We start from the raw sequence: 24,650 nt of genomic DNA, 5'->3' as shown, positions 1-24,650 counted from the left end.
ACCTGCTGCCTATTAATTTCATTTGGTGTCCCCTAGTTTTTATATTGTGGGAATAAGTAAATAACTTTTCCTTATTCACTTTTTCCACACCACTCATGATTTTACAAACCTCTATCATATCCTTCCTGAGTCTCCTCTTTTCTAAGCTGAAAAGTCCAAGTCTTTTTAATTTCTCTTCATACGGGACCCATTCCAAACCCCTAATCATTTTTGTTGCCCCTTTCTGCACCTTTTCCTGATGCTGCAGGGTCTGAGTATAACTCCCTTTAGCTCTCATGGGAAAAAAGGGGCCTTGGGTTTTTGTCTTCATTTTCATATTCATCCTTCCATTGGGATTCTGAACATACAGCTTGTTAGTATTAATAAAGCAAAAGGGAGAAAAGAGAAAAGAGAGAGGAAGACAATGCGGGTACGTCTAGACTACAGGCTTTTGGTGACAGAGGCTTTGTTGACAGATACTGTCGACAAAGCCTCTGTCAAAAAAGAGCATCTAGACTACAGCCAGTTCTGTCGACAAAGCAAGCCACTTTTTGAAAAAGCAGTGTGGATGCAATAGTGCCTTTTGTCGACAGAGTTCTGTCGACAAAAGGCATTATTCCTTGTAGAATGAGGTTTACCATCGTTGACAAAACTCCCGCGTTCTGTCGATTTACTGTCAACAGAATGCGGCGGTAGTGTAGACGCAGGTATAGTTTTGTCGACACAAGTCCCCTTTTGTCAACAAAACCCTGTAGTCTAGACACACCCTGAGAGAGAGAGAGAGAGAGAGAGAAAGAGAGAGACAGAGAGAGAGAGGGATGAGGTTAGAAAATAAAGGAGTAGGAAAAAAGCAAAGTGAGGAAGGAAAACTGAGGTGAACCAGTGTGTGAATCACCTTGAGCTATAAAGTATGGCTTATAAGAGTACTTCAGTATCAAAGGGACCTATGATTTTCCTCTCCTTTTTAAAACCATCAAGTTTCCATCCAAGTCCACAGGTCAGGCAGACCCGGGTCTGTTGTTTTCTTGCAGTTGCCATGGAAGGTTACTCTTTGCCCTCTGCCTAGGAGCTAAGTGATAATAGTACAATTTAACCTAAAAGAGCTGGCCTTTTGCTCCCATTCTCATGCTCTTATGATAACTGATTCTTATCGAGTTTACACATTAAACAGGCTGAGACTGTTGAGAACCTGCAAGCTGGATTTTGCTTTCTGTTTATTTCAGTGAGGAGATATAAACATTACTGGTTTTTCTATGCGGCTGTAATTGGAAATGCTGCATCCGTTTCACAAGGGGTGCTATTATTCCTGCAATGCTAGCAGATGTGGAATGAATCCAAACAGATAAACAGCTTCTCATTCCAATCCAAAACCTATAACTAAATTTCTCTGCTACACTGACCCATCACTTGATATTTACCAGCCAGATTTTTTTTTTAAATTCCCTTTTTATGGGTAAGTTTCCTTCCTGTTCCAATTTATGTATCAGCCTCCTGTTTAGGAGATTTCCATCAGCTTCAGCAAAGGGGCCCCTCCTAAGCAAATGGGAGTGGCTGTGGATCCACTCACTCTCAGTTATCATGTCAGACCTGAAAATGAAGCAGACTCCAATATTCTTGCTACCCCCATTTTTTTGTGGGGGAAACGTAGGCCAGGACAATAGCAACAGATCCATTGGTTCCAATCTAGTTTCCACCACACACCCTCATTCCACCTTGTCCACAAACAGCATCACAAATACTCATAGGGAGAAACTACAGGACGGCTGTGTCTAGACTGGCAAGTTTTTCCGCAAAATCATCTGCTTTTGCGGAAAAACTTGCCAGCTGTCTACACTGGCCACTTGAATTTCCGCAAAACCACTGATGATCTCATGTAAGATTGTCAGTGTTTTTGCAGAAATACTATGCTGCTCCCATTCAGGCAAAAGTCTTTTTCTGAAAAACTTTTGTGCAAAAGGGCCAGTGTAGACAGCAGAGGTTTGTTTTCCACAAAAAAGCCCAGATCGCGAAAACGGCCATCGGGGCTTTTTTGCGGAAAAGCGTGTCTAGATTGGCCATGGACGCTTTTCCTCAAAAAGTGCTTTTGTGGAAAAGTGTCTGTGCCAATCTAGGCGATCTTTTCCGAAAACTTTTCCGTTAAAAGCATTTCCAGAAAATCATGCCAGTCTAGACGTAGCCGACCAGTTTCTGAAACTCAGGAGTACAGTCTCTTGCATTAGTTCCCCAAATTATGCCCCTCCTCCTTGTACAGCTGAACCACTCTTTCCCTCTTTGTCTAGCTCCTGGATAATTGTATGGCCTCTCATTACTATAATATCTGAGTGCCTCACACTCTTTCATTGCACTGAATGCACCTAATGCTTTAGCAGCACTGAGGCCCTATGTAGCAATAGAAAAGGGGACAGGATTTGCCTTAAAGAATGATCTGAAGGCTTAATTTACATGATGTGTTTCATTGGGTGCATGCCCAGTATTCTGTTTGTTAGGACTCAGTCCCCATTCTTATTAGTTATGAAGCACTATTAGTGCACAGAAGTGTCCAAGACACTACCTTCTGCTTGCTGATGAACTAAAGGTGTGGCCGATACAACAGAGCACAAAAGAAAACAAACAGAAAGCTGTGATGCTTCATGGACTAGATGGGTCTTCAGTCTCTGCTTGCTGGAAGGGGAGGAGTCAGTGCTGCAAATTAATAGTGTGCCAAGCATATGGTGTGCCCATAAGTCTAGCGCATGGCCCATGGGCTTCATGCAGCCTGCAGCCCGTTTGTTTGAGGCCCGTGGGGAGGTCTGGGTTTACGTGGAGCTCAACACGCGGCCCCTGGGTGGGATCCTTTGAACATGGCCACCACAGGGACCATGCTACACAATGGCGAGGCGTCTCTTGGGGGGGTGAGCATTGAAAGACGCAAGCGGACAGGCTCGCTGGAACAGATGGGTACAGGGTGTCGGCATTTCTAGCCCCAGGGAGGAGGTGCTGAGAGCACCAGGGCATTGTGGGAAGTGCTTTGTATTCATGCCCGTCAGTATGAAAGAAGCTCTTTGCATTTATTTGCATAGATGTTTGCAAGTATATACAACCACACTTAAGCTGCAGCTCTTGGCATGTGCTGTGAGTATCACTGTGCCCCCCTCCCCCCGGGATGGATTTGAGTAGCCCTGCCTGTCACCAGTAACAGAATAAGTACAGATGGCCAGTGGGTACCACCTCTTACACACAAGAGCTTCTGTTTGTGTAGATATGGATGTTGTGCTATGTAGGCACCTTTGGGAGGTGGCAGGGTGGCAAGCAAGCTGCACCTAGGTCTGTGGAAAGCTTTCAGTCACAGTACAAGGGGCCAACAGCGTTGCCCAACAATGTGAGCCAAAAGATTTGAGAGATTTGCATGCTGCTTTCATACTCTTCTTGCCTTGCATCTCCTAAGGCTGTTGTCAGATGGATTTGAAAGAACAGCTTTCCTCATGGTAGCAAGTCACACCTAATAATCTGAGTCACAGTGCTGATGCAATTTATATTTGCCTCAAAAGGATCTTTCCGCTTCCTCACTTACGCCACTTCAGACAAAATTTTAAACACCTTTACGTAAGGTGCCACATGGCATATTTGATCCATGGTTGCTCTATTGTGTGAGCGGTTGCCATGGTAGCTTTCAGGCGTGGAGTTGCTAACTACTAGCACCTGTAACATTACTGTCACCAGTGGAGTTGTACCAGTGGTACAGAAGGTGGGCAATTTTAAGAAGATTAGAAATGTAGCATGGCATTGGTGACCAGTTAGGACACATCTACACAGCAGGGCTAAAGCCGAATTAAGCTATGCAACTTCAGCTACGTCAATTGTTTAGCTTAAGTCAAAATAGCTTAATTCGGCTTTTGGCGCTGTCTACACAGCAAGAAGTCCAAGGAAGAGCAGTCTTCCTTTGACTTCCCATACACCTCATAAAATGAGGGTTACAGGAATTGGAGTAAGAAATCCTTCAGCTCAACATTATTTTGACATTATGTTGAAATAACTGCTTGTAGTGTAGACATGGACTATGTTATTTTGGAATAACGTGAGTTATTCCAAAATAACACTGCTGTGTAGACGTACCCTAACTGACTAAAATTAAAACTAAGCATCTAGGGTATGTCTAGACAACATGGCTCTGTCGACGGAGCCATGTAGATGAGTTTACTAGACATAGGAAAATGAAGCAGCGATTTAAATAATTGCCGCTTCATTTACATCAAAATGGCTGTCGCGCTGTGCCGATCAGCTGTTTGGCAGCACAGTGTGGTAGTCTGGACGGTCCACAGTCAACAACAGAAGCCTTTGTTGACCACTCCGTTATGCCTCATGGAATGAGGTTTACTGGAGCAGTCGAAAAAGGCTTCTGTTGTCGACCGTAGAGCACCCAGACTACCGCACTGTGCCACCAAACAGCTGATCGGCACAGTGTGGTGGCCATTTTGATGTAAATGAAGCGGCAATTATTTGAATTATTTAAATTGCCGCTTCATTTTCCTATGTCTAGTAAACTCATCTACATGGCTCCGTCGACAGAGCCATGTAGTCTAGACATACCCCTAGAGACACAAGTAACTGGATACTCTTTCATGAGCTGAAAGAATTTAAAACCTGAGTTTTTGAATGCATTGTAAGATTCTTTGGAATTCTTTTGCTGCAATGGTGGTTGTAAAAGTACGTTCATGTCATTTATAGCTTTACCTAATGGTTCCTGCATGATCTGTGCGTAGCTCTGGAGTGATTTTCTTTTTTGTTTGGATACGATAGGATAAGGTTTTAATGGTATCAATAAAAGAGAGTTAATGGAGTAACAAGGAAATAATCAGTAGTAAACTAATGTGGCTGGGAGGTGGAAGGGGTGAACACAGAAGGCAATTCAGCAAATCCAAGGGAGTTTGTGTATTGTTCAGGATGTTAAATAATTAACTATGTTTCCTCGTAGGATCATTTTATAACCATTAATATTTGTAACCATTCAAACTAAGCTGGTGCTAAAAATAAATTAACCTTGGACTCGATGACCTCCTGAGGTCTCTTCCAGCCCTAGGATTCAAGCTTTGGGGCATAAGATGAGCAACTGTAAAGGTCAGGAAGGAATCTTCTCCCCTAGTGAGGGGCACAGTATGACAGCCTGATGGATTGTACTCTAACAAATTCCTGCCTTTTAACCCCAGCTCCTGCCCCCATGACTGCAGATGGCAAAGGCAGGGGCAGAATTTGTTGGTGGGACTCTGCATTTGTTTCACAGCCCTTGCGGTGCACAGGAGAGGTGTCAACTTTCAAAAGTGCCAGAGAGGAGGTGCTTGACCCATAGCTCTGCCGCAAGTCCTGGTCTCATTCCCAGCCCTTTCCTCACTGCTGCCCTGCCTCGTCCTATCCCCTGCTCCACCCTCTCCCTGCCTCCTCCCGCCCCATTCCACCCCGTCCTCTGAATGCATCACATCCTCGCTCCTCCCTCTTCCTCGCCCAGAGCCTCCGGAACACTGCAAAATAGCTGCTAGTGGTGCATCAAAGGCACGGGGAGGGAGAGGGAGGCATTGATCCACAGTGCCCCCCATGAGCAGGGAGGGCAGGAGAGATGATGAGAGCAGCTGGGAGATGCTTAGCACCCACCAGGTCTTCCCCATGGGTGTTCTGCCTACTCACAGGTGGTGGCAGCGGGGCTGGGGGATTTTCAGCTGCAAAAGTCTTCTTCTTGCCTTAAAGGCAGGAGGGGTGAAGAGAGATTGAGGTGGCGACAGTCTCAAAGAGGAGTTTCCTCAGTGGCCTGGGAGAGAGGTTTTCTTCCACCAGCACCTGCCCAGCCACTCAAGCTGAATGCTGTGGTGTGGATTTGCCCCTTTATATTTTCACTTTAGTCTCCCCGCCTGCAAAATGGGGATTACTCAGTTGCTTGGCTGACTGGGGCATCATGAGAATATTTTACTTACTGGTTGTAAAAAGCTTTAAAGGTAAAATGCACTAAATGTTGTTGTCATGTACAGCCTGGCACCATTAGCCAGATGCCTGACTTTTATTTTACCCCTCTCCTTGTGGTAAAGTACCTGACCATGTTCCTTGAATAAATATTTGTGCTAAAACCTAGTAGAGTCGAGAACTAAACATTCTTCTTCTGTACACTGCAATTTTAGGAGGAGGATTTCAAAAGCACCTAAGTGACTTAGGAGCACAAATTCAGTGACACATCACATCTGCTCCTAAGGCATGTAGGCACTTAGGAAAATCCTCTGCTCCCCAGCACTGATGCAGCATGTTGCAAACCCCTAAGAGAGATAAGATTTCCATTGGTGAGGCATGTTTTGGATGAGAATTGGTTATTCTGATTTCAGGTCATGTCCGTTTTAGGGGTTTGCTTCAGTGCAGCTGAGCTGGTAACTAAAATCCCAGGCCTTCTTCACAAAGTTGCAAAATTCATGTTACTTCAAAAGCAAAAGAGGTAATTGTTTCCCCAGCTGGCAAGCTGAATGCTAATTACATGGATGGATATTTCTTGTGTAAAATAAGGTGTCGTCTTTTATTCCTGTTTGTCCTCAACTGGGTCATCTGTGTTGCACTGGAAAGGTGAGGTGTGAATAATAGCATAGAGCACATTTGTAAGTAAAGAAAAAAGAGCCACTTAACAAAACTCTTCCTGGATATAATGTGAAGGTTGTGAAATGACTTGGGTGTTAGCATGATCTGGAATTTAAGAACTTTGCTGAATTGTTTCCTCATACAAAAGATCACAGAGCTGGAAAGGCAGCTAGCCAGATTTGGCTAGGAGAGTTCAGTGACAAATTTCTGCAAATTAAATAAGACAGGCAAAACTAAGAAGTGAGCTTCAAAAAGCAACTGGCAGTTAAAATAAAAGCAGGTCTGGGTGACTAAAGAAACATGATCTGTCTTTATTTTGCATGTGCTTTTATTGTTTTTTTGTGTGCAGTGGTTTGGGGTGGGGATGATATCAATAGATATTTATAAAAACGCTTTTATCTTAAGCATTCCCTAACCTGTCGTGTTTCCTTTTATTAGGCAGATATATTCTCTGGAGCTATATTTATCCAAATCGCTATGGGGCTGAATCTGTATTTGGCCATAATCATACTACTGGGTATTACTGGTCTTTACACGATTACAGGTGAGTTTGTGGAACAATTTGATACATTAAAATCAAGTTGAAACAATTTTCAGAAAGATGAAAATGGAAGTGAGGGATGAGGATAGTGGGAAGAAGTAAGCAAGAAAGGGGAGAGGTGTAAGTGCATATTATTAAAGAGACAGCGAGAGGGCAAAGAGAGGCCGATTCCCATGAAGGTATTAACAGAAAGACCCTCATAATTGTTTTTCTTTGCATGTAGGTGGCCTTGCTGCTGTGATTTACACAGACACCTTACAGACCATTATTATGCTGGTGGGATCCTTTATTCTCACAGGATTTGGTAAGTTAATCTGATGAACAAAAGCTGGAATGATCAGCTACAGCTAGGCCTGCCGAGGGGAGGGGGCAGGATCAACGGTCCTCAGGCCCAGCAATTCAGACAGTCTGGGCCCTTGCTACTGGGGCAGACCTTTCACATTGACCGCATGGAATTTTCTCCTTGGACTCTCAGCGCCATTAGGAATCCCAAGTGTTTTTTCTGCTCTGTTTTTCAGCATTCGCCAAAGTAGGAGGATACGAGGCCTTTATGGAGAAATACATGAACGCTATTCCAAGCAACATCTCCTATGGAAACGTTACCATTGACCCAAAATGCTACACCCCCCGGGCAGATTCCTTCCACATCTTCCGAGACCCAATCACTGGAGATCTGCCATGGCCCGGCCTTGTCTTTGGCTTGAGCATCCTCGCTTTGTGGTACTGGTGCACAGATCAGGTAGGGGAAAGGAAATTCAGGGCATTCTAACATCTGTAATCTCATTGGAAGATCTCTCTCCCACTCTACCCCTATGCCATAAAAATGGATATTATCTCCTAGAAGGAAATTATTGTTTTTTCTTTATAGCTTTTTTTTCTCTCAGTCTCTCCTATGTTAAGTGAATAGGATGTCCGTGTTCCATTACTATATTTTCCTGCCATTCTGGACATATGCTGGGTGTGTGGTGCTGCCTTTCCCCTCTTAGATACACTGCAGAAATGCAAGGGCCCAATTTTTAAAAAATATGGGCATGTTAATAGGTAAAGGCTTGGCTTCCCATTCAATCATACCAGGCATATCTATGTGGTGTGCTCTGAGGGCAAATGTTGTACTCAAGAAGAGCCAGAAAAAAATGCAGGTTGCACTTCCCTGGTTTGCCACACTCAGGACCTGATCTGTTCCAGTTGAGGACGTTTGCCAGACCAGGGCAGGTCAAGTCTGTCCCCTATGCTGCTGGCCTCCAGGGTCTCCCGGGGCAGGGGATAGGCAAGCCTTCAGATTCAGCTTCCTTCCTGGCCACCAACCCCAGTGCCTCAACTCTGGCTGCCAGCTCCGCAGCCTGTCCATGGATGTTGCTGGAATAGAGAGTCCCAGACGAGAGAGATTCAACCTTGAGCTGTAGGGTTGAGTTGGCATGGTGTGGTGCTAAACCTCTCGCCTAGACACTCACAGGCTGGGGTTCTATTCTCAGCTGTGCATCGATTGCCTTTAGGGAGGTTGTGGAAGCTTCATCACTGGAGATATTAAAGACCAGGCTCGATACACTTTTGTCAGGGATGACCCAGATGGTTCTTGGCCATGCAGGGGACTGGACTTGATGACCTCTTGAGGTCCCTTCCAGTTCTAGTGTTCTATGGTGCAGCGTTCCAGCACCACTAGAGCACTGTTGCTGCTTTAATCTCTTGCAAAAACAATGCTGGGCAGATGCTCTGTATTTTGTTCTGTCCTCTCAACGGATCCCATTGTGCTGGACTGTCCATGTGTTTTTGCTTCCTTCTCCCTAGATCAGTAGTCAATTCAGTCTCCAAAAACAATACAATCAAATAGGGATGTTTTCAAAGGAAGGAGAATGCACCATTCTAACTGTGCAGCATAATAAACCATGTGCAAGTTGGAGCGAATCCTTCAAGCTTCAGCTGGTGATCAGCCTATGCTCTGAAGCAAAAGGATTGAGAACCTTTATGATCTATGTCCTAGCAGTGCAATAGTGTTCCCCTTCTTATTCATGTAATTGCCTAGTTCTTTTTGATTCTCAATATTTGGTTTAGTAACATCCATGTGTCAGAGAAATTCACAGATTAAACATGCATTAGACAATAGAGTATTTATATTTAGCCATTTAAATGTGTCTTCAGGCCTTCAAATGCCTTTGCATTTTCCTAATTACAAAGAAGAGCAAAACATTCTCGCTGCAATACCGTTGAAACAGTCATTTTGCATTGGTCTGCTCAGCACTGTGAGTGGGTGACAACGTGGGAGTCATTCACATCTCCTGTTTCTTTGGCAGGTTATCGTTCAGCGATGTCTCTCAGCCAAGAACATGTCCCATGTGAAGGCGGGCTGTATCCTGTGCGGGTATCTGAAGCTGCTGCCCATGTTTCTGATGGTGATGCCTGGGATGATCAGTCGTATTCTGTACACTGGTAAGACCTAATACTGTAGCCTCCCCATTCTCTTCTCATTCCTCTTCCAGCCCCGCTCATTTTTATCTATGCTGTCCCCAAAACCTCAGCTCCTTTAGCCCCTCTCCTGACTCAGAACATCAAAATACTACAAGGCCTTTCCTACAAAATAAGAAGATTCTGCTCTTTCTCCTTCCCCTGCTTAGTGCTCCCCATGGGGGTACTGCTGTACCTTGTGGGGACAGGAATCGAGGGCACATCTAGACTACAGGCTTTTGTCGACAAAACTCCTGTCGACAAAGAGCATCTAGACTACAGCCAGTTCTGTTGACAAAGCAAGCCACTTTTTCGACAGAGTCCAGACACACTCTTTTGAAAAAGCAGTGTGGATGCAATAGCGCCTTTTGTTGACAGAACTTTGTCGACAAAAGGTGTTATTCCTTGTAGAATTAAGTTTATTGCTGTCAACAAAACTGCCGCGTCCTGTCGACTTACTGTCGACAGAACGCTGCGGTAGTGTTGACGCAGGTATAGTTTTGTCGACACAAGTCCTTGTCGACAAAACCCTGTAGTCTAGACACACCCCTAGAGTGAGATTTTTGTCTACACTAACCTCCACTGCTGATCTACTTCAGCTATGGTAATACCGTATCTGAAGTCGACATACTCACCGCGGCATCTTGCGTGCGATAAGGCTGGCCGGGGCAGTGACCCCATCAACGCCAGCCACTCTTCTTGTCTTGGTTTGACTACCAATGTGTCTACGTGAGCATGCTCAGAGATTGATTTATTATGTCTAAGAAGACAAATAAATCGATGGCTCATGAATCAATCACTGCAGCGTTGATCCTTGGCATAGTACAGACAAGACCTTAGTGTCCTCTTTGCTGTTACAGCATTCCTGCTCTGACTGAGTGGCTGGGAAACATTCCCGTCTGTGGCTGATGTTTTGCCCAGGCAGAGGGAGTGATGCCTAGATCTCAGAAAGGAGTGTTCCCAGCGCATGGAAATACCTGCAATTTCCAGCTTAAACTCAGTGTGAGCCGAGAGCCAGTTCTTTCCCCTCCACACTGAGCTGCGTTTACAACAGCAGGCAGGAGAGCAGGTGGCTCTAGCAAGAGAGGGCCTTTCAGAGCATATCCTAACTTTGCTGAGGCTAGTCCCTGAGCCCTGATTTTGGAGTCCTCCTATGATTCAGTTCTGCCCTCCTGTTCTGCTCTGTAGCAGCAATTTTAGTGACTTGACCTTAGGATCATCACTCTTTCCTGGCTAGGAAAGAGATGATGCAGGAATGGAACCCCTTCCCACAACTGCGGAGCTAGCCAACGGTGATATCAGGGGAAAAAAATCCAGTGGTTTAATATGGAGATGGGCGTGGGAAGTTTTGATGTTTGGGTAAATTGCTGCTATGACCCCCCTGTAACCGTGTTTTTTATCTTATTTTCTCAGATAAGGTGGCTTGTGTCGTGCCTGAAGAATGTGAGAAACTCTGTGGCACCAAAGTTGGCTGTTCAAATGTTGCCTATCCCAGCATGGTAGTGGACCTTATGCCGAACGGTAAGACACTGGCTGTGATAGGAGTTTTTGAGGCAAAGCCATGGAGCACAGATGAATGGACGCTGAGTGTTGTGAGGGAGAGATTTGTCAGAGCCAGGTACTAGAACTAGGGAACCTGCATTTTCATTTAGTCAATTTGACACCACAAGCGTTTTCTTATAAGGGCTCATTTGCAATAGGCTCTAGATCAGGGTTGACAAAGATCTGGCCTGCCAAGACCACAGCTGCCCTGTCGCTCCCCCACACCCAGACCAATCAGCTAGCTTTTATCTCTAGCTGCCTTGTGCCTTTGGTCGGGGGCAGGAGGGGCCCATGAAGTCTCTCACGTCCTTTCCCTGCCCTGCCAGGGTGCGCAGGCGCTAGAACAGCTGGCATGTCTCTCTAGCCACTGCAGAGGTGAGGGAGCAGCAGCCCACCCCTGGGCTAGAGAGACACTGCTGGCTGATTTAAAACAGCCAGCATGTCTCTTTAGCCGCTGCACACTCTTGCAGGGCGAGGAGACTTTGCGCGCTTCCCCATCCCCAGGCCCTGATTGGCCTTGGTGCAGGCAGAGTGCGTGAGGTCTCGTCTCACTAGGCACCTAAACCGCCTGTTTTAAAGCAGCTGGCGTTTCTCTCTAGGGGACTGAGTGGGGGCGGGGGAAGAACTTCTCATGCCCCCCCACCCCAGGTCAAGCAGGAGTGGCAGGGGAAACACAATAAGTCTCCTGGCTCTGCCCCTTCCGCCCAAGGCCCCACCCCTTCTGGGGTCATTCTAATATCGATATACTGTATATTCCTATACATGCAGGGCATTATGACCTGTACGACCATAGATGCCAGACGGTCTAGCCATGACAGTCTTCTCCCTGGCCTCTGAGGACAGGACAAGAGGCAATGGGCTTAAACTGCAGCAAGGGAGGCTTAGGCTGGACATTAGGAAAAACGTCCTACCTGTCAGGGTGGAATAAATTGCCCAGGGGGGTTGTGGAATCTCCACCTCTGGAGATATTTAAGAGCAGGTTCGACAGACACCTGTCGGGGATGGTCTCGATGAGGAGTGGGCAATCATTTTTAAAAGGGGGGGGGCACTTCATAAATTTCTGAAGTGGCCCCAAGCCATCCCGGGGCATCCCCTTGGGTAGCAGGGACAGGGCCTGAAGACTTCTCATGCTCCCCCGCCAACAGATCCTGATTGACCTGGCATTGGGGAAATGCATGAATAGCCTTGCCCTCTGCCCCCCGTGTCTAGAGAGAATCGCCTGCTGATGTTATGTACGAGGAGCTCTGACATGAGCAAATCCACACAGGCATTGTCGATCTCCTCAGAGCCCAGCCTGGGTACTATATGTATTGTAAACGCTGTGCTTCCTGACATAGCAGGCCCCATCCTGCTACTGTCCCAGCAGGGTGCTATGACGTTGTTATGCCCTGGGCCGGGGAGGGCAGACCGTGCACTCAGAGATGTCGCTCACGCAGCTTCCTTAGTGCCTGGCCCAGCCCAGTTGAGCTGGTGTGTTTCTGTGTTTCAGGATTGCGGGGTCTGATGCTGTCAGTCATGCTGGCCTCTCTCATGAGCTCCCTGACTTCCATTTTCAATAGTGCTAGCACACTGTTCACCATGGACATCTACACCAGAATACGCACCCGGGCCTCGGAGAGAGAGCTCATGCTGGCTGGGAGGTAAGTGGGACTGCGCATTTCCCACCATTAGCAACCAACTACATCTGGGAGCCAGCACAAGTGTTCCTTTCGGAGTTCACCTTAATGACTTGAGGAATAGCCTTTCCCTGACTGCACGTGGTACAGCACTGACCTCTTGTGGCCCGACAGCTTCATCCCATGTGTGCCCTGGATATTCCATGGGGTAATTTCCAAGCCATGTTGTTTATTTGAAGATGAATCTGAGGTGTCTATTCCTGACAGATATCCCAGGAGATCTATTTAAATGTCATTTTTTATCACCTGAAGAAGTGGGCTGTGCCCAAGAAAGCTCATGATACTATTTATATATTTTTGCTAGTCTCTAAGGTGCTACAGGACCGTTGTTGTATTTTAAGTTTTTTTTTATTCCAAGATTCTGGCTAGACAAAGCTACAGCATCAGTAATATTCACTAGTCATGCTGCTGATTTCTCTTTTCTTCTTCTCTCTTTGCTGTTGTATTGATCGCTGTATTTATAGCTGACTTATTATCATAGGTGATTGATTGTTGTGAGAGCAGAGTTCTCACATTGGGCTGACTGAGAGCTGATGGATCTGGTGAGAGCTCATTGCTGGTTACTCTTTTCCCCCAGTGCTGAAGGCTGGTCACTGTTATTTTGGCTGATGTTTTAATGCTGGTTGAATAGCACAATGAGTTGTTAAATAGCTGAGAGACTGTGATTTCTGTGTTTCTGATTGATGTTTATAAACAGGTGGCTAACAGATTATTTACTGGTTTTATTTACAGGTTATTTATCTTAGTTTTAATTGGTGTCAGCATCGCATGGGTTCCTGTGGTGCAGTCAGCTCAGAGTGGGCAGCTCTTTGACTATATACAGTCTATCACCAGCTACCTGGGCCCACCCATTGCTGCTACCTTCCTGCTTGCCATCTTCTGTAAGCGGGTCAATGAGGAGGTGAGTACAGGCTAGAAGCAAAATCTCACAAAAGACACTTGTCTGTGCGCTGAGACAACAGCCCTTTCTTCGTCTCAATCCATTTTATTCTCAATGTCATTGAGACTGTTCCCACCAGAGCCCCGTGCCTGAAGTTCCAAAGTGTGGTGCTTGAGGGGCCCTTGGCTAAGTTGAGGATCTCTCATGCCCCCCCGTCCATTACTTATATGTAAATACGCATGGACTTTGTTGGACTTTATTGGCTCCTACACAGCTGTGTGGCTGGGGCCACCTATTGTTTCACTGCGACTTTCTCTGCAGGGATAATTTCTGGGAAACAGTGTTTTAATGCAACCTTCTGGGTTCTCCATGTTCTGTAAGCTTCAAACAAGCACAGGGAAAGTCATATTGTGAAGTACTGGCATTCGTGTGATCTGGGTTCTTTTGCCACAGACTCTGGGCTTGTCTACACTGGCCCCTTTTCCGGAAGGGGCATGTAAATTTCACCTATCCTAGTAGGGAAATCCGCGGAGGATTTAAATATCCCCCGCGGCATTTAAATAAAAATGTCCGCCGCTTTTTTCCGGCTTTTAAAAAAGCCGGAAAAGAGCGTCTACACTGGCCCCGATCCTCCGGAAAAAGTGCCCTTTTCCGGAGGCTCTTATTCCTACTCTGAAGTAGGAATAAGAGCCTCCGGAAAAGGGTGCTTTTTCCAGAGGATCGGGGCCAGTGTAGACGCTCTTTTCCGGCTTTTTTAAAAGCCGGAAAAAAGCGGCGGACATTTTTATTTAAATGCCGCGGGGGATATTTAAATCCCCCGCGGATTTCCCTACTACGATAGGTGAAATTTACATGCCCCTTCCGGAAAAGGGACCAGTGTAGATGTAGCCTCCTTGTGAGAACTTATGCAGGTTACTGACCACTTGAATTTCAGAGGTGCTGAAGTGATAGATATTTCACAAGCACGGATGTTCTATTTCCAGTCACAGTGTGACTGAATCTCATGTAATGGAGCCTGTGGTCCTGAGTGAAAATGAATGAAGAACTAGTAAGGTTCTCAGCCGTTGGTACAAGTCACCCTTCTAATTAGAATCAATAATGGGATCAAGTACTTCCTGAAACCAAGTCCCATTTTTATTAGTATTTTCCAGATTAAACTTTACAGAAAGATTCTTATTTCTACAGTAAACTGAGCATCTGATTCCAATACACTTCTGTTATTTTCTGGCAGTTTAATAATTGTTACAAAATAAAATTTGTTCAAACTAGATAATGTCCAGCAGGATTTTTTAATTCTGTACCATTAGTTCTCTCCTTTTCAGCTTATGGGCTAAATTCTACTTTCCGTGGGTGCAACTTGCCTGAAATCAAGAGGGCTGCATCTGCTAACTCCAGGAGTGACTTTGGCTCTGTATGGGTACGTCTACACAGCAGCATTATTTCGAAATAACTAGTATTATTTCGAAATAACTTAGTCCGTGTCTACACAGCAGGTAGTTATTTTAAAATAAAGTTGAAATACCGTCAAGCTGGAGGACTTCTTACTCTGACTCCTGTAACCCTCATTGTATAAGGGGTAAGGGATGTCGGAAGATGAGTGCTCATTTCGAAATACGTCCTGTGTAGATGCTCCCAATTTCAAAATAAGCTACGCAATTGACGTAGCTCAATTTGCATAGCTTAATTCAGTTAAGCCCTGCTGTGTAGATGCACCCTATGTCTGTTCGTTGTGTTTGTATTTAGGAGATGTAGACTTGAGAGAGTCAGATAGAGCAAACACATGGATTGCCAAGGGTAAATCTCTGAAGCTGGTTCATTGAATAGTATCTAAGGGTATGTCTACACTACAGCGCTAATTCGAACTAACTGAGGGTATGTCTACACTACCCTCCTAATTCGAAATAGGAGGGTAATGTAGTCATACCACAATTGCAAATGAAGCCCGGGATTTGAATTTCCCGGGCTTCATTTGCATAAAGCCGGCCGGCGCCATTTTTAAATGCCGGCAGTTCGAACCCTGTGCCGCGCGGCTACACGCGGCACGGAGTAGCTAGTTCGGATTAGGCTTCCTAATCCGAACTAGCTGTACTCCTCATTCCACGAGGAGTACAGCTAGTTCGGATTAGGAAGCCTAATCCGAACTAGCTACTCCGTGCCGCGTGTAGCCGTGCGGCACGGGATTCGAACTGCCGGCATTTAAAATGGCGCCGGCCGGCTTTATGAAAATGAAGCCCGGGAAATTCAAATCCCGGGCTTCATTTGCAATTGCGGTATGACTACATTACCCTCCTATTTTGAGGTGGTCACATCAGCATGGTCAACCAGCTGAACCCTACTCACCGCGCACCACAACGTGATGGTGAGCTGTGCTGTGGGCATAGACGATTGTAACGATGCAAATCAATTTTTTTTAAAGCCAGAAATCTTTGTGATCATCTAGTCTGACCCTCCTGCATTGTCACACATCAAAGAATCTCATGCAAAGCTGGGACAAGGCATTTCTAGCCGTTTTTATTGGGATGTGTCCCAAATCTATGCTTCCGTGTCAGGATTTCAGAGCCAGACGTTGAATGCAAACTTCATGTAACTCTTGAGAGAATTTCTTTTCAGAACAAATACTGCTGCTCTTAAAACAAACAAAGAACCCTTGCCAGCAATCCAGCACTCATGAACAAACCTTCAATAACACAGCCTGTCCATGGTCGAAAACCTGAAGTACCCGGTAACCCTGCGTATGGGCAATGATAAACAGAAAGTCTTGGGGGCCACACATAGTATCCCAATGGGCCATATGCAGCCTTCAGATTGCAGGTTACCTTCCCCCTCCCACACCTGCATTGTTCTAAGGTGCAGTGATATAAGGAGAAGAATTATTTTTGAACCAGGAAAAGCATGTTGACCTATTCCAAGGCTCTTGGAGATTCTCTTGGTTTTCTAGCCCAGTACATGATGTTTGCTTACACTAGGAGCTCATTTTAATAACTGGCTTGTGTCTGACTAATAAGATGGCTCCTGTTTTGTGTGTTCTTAACACGTTGGTGCTACAGGTTATTCATGAATCCATTGGCAGTCATGCCCCCACTGCAGGGATGATAGGAGATTAAAGGAGACAATATATTTTACATACCTGCAACAACTTTGTGATAAATGCGCCTGTCACTTTTTTTTCAGGGTGCCTTCTGGGGCTTGGTCATTGGGCTGTTAATTGGGCTGTCTCGAATGATTGCAGAGTTTGCCTATGGAACTGGCAGCTGTGTAAGCCCCAGCAACTGTCCAAAGATCATTTGTGGAGTTCACTACCTGTACTTCGCTATAATCCTCTTTGGGATCTCCTCCATCATCATCCTGGGTGTGTCATTGGTAACTAAGCCCATTCCCGACATACATGTGAGTATCGTTGCCTAATATAGATTAGTATCATCTACCGTGCAATTTACATTATGCAAATTTTATAGAATTTTCCCAGTTCAGCTTTTTGTCTTTGCACGTAGGCCGAAGTAAACTTTCTATCACTCCATGCGCCAGGCCAAGACAGATGTGCTATTGGAATGTGTTAATTGGGCTGGTTCAAAGAGGAGAGGTACTCCCTCGTACCTGTCCGCCATCTTGTTAATAAGGCTTTGTTTTTCCTAGTTTAATTAATTATTTCTGTAATTGAATGCCCTAACATCAAACTGTTTGGTTAAGGGTATAAAAATACTAGGATTAATTGCGTTAAGCAGCCTTACTGGGCCCGGCTTTGCTAAAACCACGTTTGGCTCACTTTGCTTTTATTGGCCAATAAAACTGTCTGTTTAGCCGCGTAAACTGAGTGAGGCGTTTGCTTCGACACGTGCAATTTACATTATGCAAATTTTATAGAATTTTCCCAGTTAACTGCATGAAAAGCATCTTCCTCAAATTATTTCTTGATCCAGATGTCTGAAAGTGGAGCACCTTCTGCCAGGAAAACGAATGAGCTGTAGAATATTTTACAGTCAGTAATACCTGAACGACATTATCTGCAAGAGAACCTCAGGCCAGAGCAGTAATACTGTAATGAGCAGTAAACCATACACCTCAGGCCAGATCTGCACTAGTCAATTTACCATTAAGCAAAAGCGTATTGGTTAATTCTATAGACTACACACATTTTCAACCGCATCACTTGCCAGTAAAATTTTTAGCAGGCTGGCCAGCAGCCCAGCTCAGTTCCGGCTTGTCCTGGGTCCTGGACTTACCCCTGGTGCAGCTCTGCATTTAAAGTTTATTAGGAGCCAGGTGAGCAGGCAGCCCGGATCAGTTCTTGCCCATATGGGGTCTGGGAGCTCAGACCCCTCCCGCTCACAGATGGGGGCTGCCCAGGGACTATAGAATAGTCGACTAACTGATAAGAATTCATGAGATTAATCAACTATTCAATTAACATCCCTAGTCTACACTTATCCCAAGAACAACACTCGAGAGATCAATCTTCCAGGGTTCAATTTAGTGGGATCCACTAAATTGACCACTGATGGCACCCCAAATGATGCTATTACTCTATGGAGTTGTGAGGATTAAGGGAAACTCAATGGGAGAGTTTCTCCCATTGACTTCCTGCAATGAGGATTATGCAGAAATTCAATGTAAGGAATGTAATCTCCAGTTACACTATTCTCATAGTTGGAGTTGCATGTCTTAGGTCAGCTTTCTCCGGTAGCATAGACAACTCTGAATTGGAACTGGAAGAATGCAGTAAGGCAGCTGAAAAGACAAAAAATAAACAAACAAACAAAAAAGGGTGTGTAGGAGCAAATAGTACTGTTTTCTACGTAAACTACTGAAAAAAAGTCAAAAAAATTTGACAAGATAAGGAAACTCTCTTTGCTTGTTTCATTTAAATTAAGATGGTGAAAAGCAGCATTTTTGTTCTGTAAAGTTCAAAGCTATGTTAAATTCAAGTTTATTTATACACTCTTTAAAGAGCAAATATAATGTTTTGTTCAGAGTTGCAAACATGTCAGAGTTTTGAATAATCTCCACTCCTGCGAAGTTCATAACTTTTAAATTCTACTGTAGTGCAAAAATACACGATAAGAAGGGAACTTGGTTTTTAAGAAAGACACAATATAGCTGGTACATTTAGGGTATGTCTACATAGCAGCATTATTTCAAAATAACAAACGTTATTCTGAAATAACATAGTTTGCATCTATACACAACCAGTTATTTCGACATGACGTGGAAATATTGTTGAGCTGGAGAACTGTTTACTCTGACTTCTGTAATCCTCATTGCATGCGGAGTAAGGGAAGTCAGAGGAAGAGTGCTCTATTTTGAAATAAATGCTGTATAGACATCCCCAAATTCAAAACAAGCTATTTCGACTTAAGCTATGCAATTAACATAGCTCAAGTTACATATCTTATTTTGAGTTAAGACCTGCTGCGTGGATGTGCCCTGTGGGTGCGTCTACACTGCACCTGTAGTTCAAAATAAGCTATGCAATTTGAGCTACGCAAATCAAATCTGAAATTCGGTGCTATCTACACAGCACTTATTTAGAAATAAATTGCTATTATGAAACATGCCTTACTCCTCACAGACATCAGAATAATGAGCCTGAAATAACGGGCTTACTATTAAGATACAAAATAGCTATTTCAGGATAATCCAGTATCCCCAAATAGCGTTGCAGTGTAGACTAGCTTGTGTGCTGTAATAAAGTCTTAAGGCTTGAAGATGGTAAGAAAGGGAAACTGGAATAATAACCTTCAATATCTGTTCCCAGTCTTATGAAGACCCTAGTAATCACTAAATAATATTTAGCAAACATTTCATGGGACTGTAAATCCAAAACCAGTCTCAATGTGCCAATGCCAGCACTCTAACGCTCAGACCCTTGTAAATTTATTTTGTTTCATGGCAGCTTTACCGCTTGTGCTGGTCACTGCGGAACAGCAAGGAGGAACGTATTGACCTGGATGCAGATGAGAAGATTGAAGAACCTGAGAGCAATGATGCTATAGCAGGTGATTTCTGAATAACAGTCCAACTTCATTCCTGAAGAAAAAGTGAAAGTGCCCTGTAGTCTCATGAAAACTCATATACTAACGGGCTAGTAGGCACAGAGTTCATGTACCACTGTCCATTAACTAAGTCTGGTGTAAAGATTCTGAGTGAAAATAATTTTAGGATGACAGTCTAGTTCTAATTGATTTTTTGGGCATAGCACAAAAGCCTGCATGTAACTAGGTGAGAAGTCCAGGGCTAGAACAAAATATAGCTGAGGAAAGATGTGGTTTCAAGAGCTGTGTAGGTCTTACACTTTAAAAGACAGCACGAGGATGCATTTTAATGATGTGAGTGTGTAGGGGTCATGGTTGGCACATTGAAGGTCGTAGTGCAGAGCAAGATGAAGAGGCCTGGCAGAACTGTATTGATAAACTGCACAAAATTCTGCCTGGCTCCAGGCTCTGACACAAAGCTCACTCCCATAAAGGTTGAATAAGCAGAGTTAAACCCTGCACAAATCAGTGACCTGCCTCTCAATTTCTAGCTGGCGAGTATATTCTCTAAGGCAGTAGTTCCCAAACTTTTCGGCATCATGCCCCCTTTTTGATTTTCGAAAACCCCCCACACTCCTCCCACACCCCAAAAATAGCAGCAAAACTTGTTGTGGGAAAAAAAGGGGGGGGCTGACTGGGGCAGCAAAACTTGATGGAGGGGGTAGGCGGGGTCATGCATTTTGCGCAAGAGGGCTTTTGCCCGAACGGGAGCAGCATAGCATTTTCTCAAGATCACTGACAATCTTACATGAGATCGTCAGTGTTCTTTCGGAAATTCAAGCGGCCAGTGTAGACAGCTGGCAAGTTTTTCCGCAAAAGCAGCTGCTTTTGCAGAAAAACTTGCCAGTCTAGACGCAGCCCTAGTGTTTTCAGCTATCTCACTGCTAACTGAGAACAAGCAATTAGTGAATTGGAGGGTTTAGGGGTTTGTAAGGTTCAAATTAATTATAGAGCTTTCTAGATATCATAAGCCACTCACTTTGCACATCTGCTAAGGAATCATAATGTTCATCTAATCCTACAAACCCCATCTTTCCGTAAACATTTGTCATCATTAAGACCACACATTAGGAGCTGTTATTTCAATTACAAGAGGCTCTACTGCTCTGTATCACTGAGAGCTTGTTTTAACGCCAATCTTATAGAGCAGCAGGTACCCCGTTACTTGACCACTGTGCTATTTTTTCTATCACAGAAGAAGCTGATGAAGAACAAGGATGCTGCAAGAAGGCCTACAACTGGTTCTGTGGCTTAGATCAGAAAAAAGGTCCCAAACTCAGCAAAGAGGAGCAGGAAGCAATACAGAAGAAACTGACTGACACGTCCGAGACACCACTCTGGAGAAATGTTGTGAACATCAATGGAATCATTCTACTGACCGTGGCAGTATTCTGTCATGCCTTTTTTGCATAAACCTCAACTCGTATGCCAGTTTTCATGAAGGTCTAACTAGTCCCTTTTCCCTTTTGAAATTGCACTGTATTCTTCAAAAGATATTACGCTTTCTAAATTTCACTGATAGATATACTTATGAGACTTGTTCAACGAGATTATATACATAAGTTGATTTATTCATTGGTTTTGTGGTGGTAATTAAACATCTGAATTCTGATGTTCCAAAGGGCAGAATTTGAATCCAGGATACTCGGGAGAATTTAGTCAATCTCTCCTATGAAATACATTTCATAGCTCAATTTCAGAACATGAGAAGCAGGGCTGATTGACCTGCATGTATCCACTTCATGGTTTTATGAACTATTTTGGGGGATGGTGAAAATGTGCCCTTTTCCCACGGTGATTTTTTTTTTTAAGTTCAGCTATCTGAATACCACGCTATGGATTTAGGATAATTGAATCCCCTGAAAATAAAGGTTGCCTGAAGAGTTTCCTATTGATGACATTTTATTGGTGTGTTCCTTTCATACTTCATCTATTTTAATATCCCTTTTCTCTCTTCACTCTCTGTTCCATGCATTACACTTTTTAGTGGATTTTTCCTCTCTTCTTTTGCCACTCTCACATGAGGGGAATATGAACCCACATACCACCTGATTTTAACTTTTGGGTACTATTTGAATGGGTTTGATATTAGACCAACTATATCTGACAAACCCTCATAAGAGTTGTGTTTATGCCTGACTCTTCAAGATTAGCTTTTAAATATATTCTTGGTGGCTTTGATTACCTACCATGAGTTGTCAGAATTAGACTCTTTTTACATGTACTCTGAGACTCTATTTTTAAGGATGGCACAAGTGTTCTTTTAGTTTCTCTTCTTACTGGATTTACCACATGGTAATCCTTCCTCAGGGATGAATGTTCTTAGCACCAGAGCCCTGGCCTTGTGTCTTGCTTCCAAGTACACAAAAACTATACAGTATTTTTCCTGAAAAACTGAATTAATCTTCCCTAACAGTTTTGTTAAGAAGTTTCACTCATGCCACAAGTAAGACTGTTACATTATAGTTTCCCCCAAAGAAAACTGACATCGTCTCAAACCATTATAAGTATCTTCATCTTGTCTGGGAGAGTGAAACCAGGTTGAGACAATCATGAGACAATGATCACGGTTTGAGTCTCAAAAACTAGCGAGAAGCTAAGGAGACAGCATGTGATGTACTTCAATTCCAGGCTGAAAAGTGAAACGGAAAATTCTTACAGTCTAATTCATCTTCCCAAAGAGGCACAGATCTAGAGAAGGCACATGGGAAATTCCAAATAACACCTAGTCTGTATTACAATCCTTTTTGTATTGTGTATCACAGCTTCCTGCAGTATCTCAGTTCCATGTAATATGCATCTTGTCTTCCTGCAGTATTCTACAGCACACTGCACTGTGCTGCAATCATATAAGGCGCTTTCTGTAGCATGTTGCTCTGTTGTAGATCTCTATTACTTTCATGACACTGTCTTCATGTTATCTCAGATGGGGCCATAGCAAAACGTGCTGTCTTCTTTGTGCATGTCGCTGCACTAGGATCGTCAATATAATATTCCATCTCCCTGCAATATCCTGACATGGGCTGCATCATGCCAAGTCCAATCAATACAATCTAAATCTTAATGCAAACAGTCTTACAATAAGTAGAGTAGGAGGAAGCATCTTACCAGTCATCACTGTACTGTGTTAAGGAATTTATTATATTTCATTAACTTTGTATTTATTAAATGTTTCTAATGTGTTTGGGGGCCAGAAAGTCAAGAGTTCTTTGTATAATACAATAGAAAATGTAAAATATAATTTAAAAAATTTTTTTAGATCAAATACTAAAATAAAATGTATTCAGTCCGCATCAATTGCACATCTGGGAACAGCTGTACTACACTTGACTCTGTCTCCTGTGGTTTTTTTTTTTTTTTTTTTGGAAACAGCGTCACATTATTGACTCATACTGAGGTTGTTACTATAAAGCTGGCTACTATGGTGAATGATAATGTGGTATTTGACTGGGAGTTTGAGAACAAAAAGCATGTGGCCCTCAGAAACTATCATATATGGGCATTGGAGACCAAAGTGGCTGTTCTGGAGGAACTAATGGACTAATGGAGACAGAGAGGTACATGGATGAGACTTTCCAGGACATTGTAGAATGGTGCCAACCCTAGTATGACAGCTTCTGTGCTGCTGAGGAGGATGAAAGTCTCAGTGAAGGAGAACTCGCAACTGGAGCTGGGGTATCGTCTCACATGGAGGATGTCTCTGGGGTAGGGAACTCCAGTTATTAGAAAGAGACCGATAGCAGTTATGGGGTATTTGATAATTGGGAACATATCTAGCTGGGTTTGCAATGACTACGAGAACTGCAGGGTGGCCTGCCTTCCTGGTGTGAAGGGTGTTGATAGTCAGATATTTTATGTGCTGGGGTGGAGCCAGTGTTCATGGACATGTAGGTACCAATGACTTAGAGAAGGGTAAGAAATATATTCTAGAGGTCAAATGTAGTCTGCTAGGTCAGAGATTGAAGTCCAGCACTTCTGTGGTAACATTCTCAGAGATACTCCCAGCTCCGTACATCGGGCCAGTTAGAGAGAACTGCAAGGACTTGAATGTGTGAATGAGATGACAATGTAGAGAGGAGGGGTTTAGATTTATTAGGGACTGGGGAAAATTTTGGGAAAGGGGGAGCCTATACAGGAAGGATGGGCTCCACCTAAACGAAAATAAAACCAGATTTCTGGCATTTAAAATTGAAAAAGTCAGAGGGCAGTTTTTAGAGGTGGGGGAAAGCTGACAGGTGTGGAGGAGCTCATGGTTCAGACAGAGACAACCCTAAGGAGGATCTATTAATGGAGATTCTCTTATGTCCTAGTAAGCAGAGGACCGAAAATGATAAAATAGGCAGGATCAGAAACAGTCAAATGAAAAAGAGTCCCATCCAATTACATCATGTAATGGCAGACAGCTAAAAAGTGACAGTTTTAAAGTGCTTGTATACCAATGCATGAAGTCTATATGTGTGAACTAGGCTATGTCTAAACTGCAGGCTTCTTCTGGAAGAAGCTTTTTTCGGAAGCGATGTTCCAAAAAATGTCTCCCGAAAGAGATTGTCCACACACAAAAGCCCATTGAAAAAGCAACCTGCTTTTTAAAAATATAGCATCCACACTGAATGGACACTATCTTGCATGTAAGCTGTGATGACTTTTTCCTCTTTCCTCTTCTTCCAAAAGAACTCCCTCTGCCCTGTCCACACATGCCTTTTTCTGAAAGAGCTCTTTTGCAAAAAGGCTTCTTCTTTGTAGAAAGAGGATTACCAATGCCAGAAAAAACCCTCTGTTCTTACAATTTACTTTCAGAAGAACGCAATTGCAGTGTGGACCTAACTCAGGTTTTGTCGGAAAAAACAGCCGTTTTTCCAACAAAACTCTGTAGTGTAGACATACCCCTAGAGAACCTCATATTAAGTGAGGCTATTGACATAACAGGTGTGACACAAATGACTAATTTTTGTATGATGGGTCTTGTACTTTAATTAGTGGAG

General features: G+C 43.9%; 1 protein-coding gene across 1 annotated transcript in view; it reads left to right on the top strand.

Moving 5' to 3' along the window:
• The window catches only part of SLC5A1 (solute carrier family 5 member 1), a 47,310-nt gene extending 24,312 nt beyond the window's left edge, over positions 1-22,998 (top strand). The window contains exons 6-15 of the mRNA XM_006125423.5: positions 7,000-7,105; positions 7,326-7,406; positions 7,621-7,841; positions 9,391-9,526; positions 10,955-11,062; positions 12,573-12,723; positions 13,492-13,660; positions 16,811-17,026; positions 19,530-19,632; positions 20,864-22,998. Of these exons, the coding sequence (XP_006125485.3) occupies positions 7,000-7,105; positions 7,326-7,406; positions 7,621-7,841; positions 9,391-9,526; positions 10,955-11,062; positions 12,573-12,723; positions 13,492-13,660; positions 16,811-17,026; positions 19,530-19,632; positions 20,864-21,081 (1,509 nt within the window). The 3' untranslated portion in view covers positions 21,082-22,998. The remainder of the gene's footprint in view (positions 1-6,999; positions 7,106-7,325; positions 7,407-7,620; positions 7,842-9,390; positions 9,527-10,954; positions 11,063-12,572; positions 12,724-13,491; positions 13,661-16,810; positions 17,027-19,529; positions 19,633-20,863) is intronic.
• Positions 22,999-24,650: the final 1,652 nt, after the last annotated feature.

This window comes from Pelodiscus sinensis, chromosome Z, assembly GCF_052426305.1.
Source record: "Pelodiscus sinensis isolate ZL-2025 chromosome Z, ASM5242630v1, whole genome shotgun sequence".
Classification (NCBI taxonomy): Eukaryota; Metazoa; Chordata; order Testudines; family Trionychidae; genus Pelodiscus; species Pelodiscus sinensis.
Note: the sequence above shows the minus strand (reverse complement) of the source record. Positions and strands in the feature narration are given on the sequence as shown.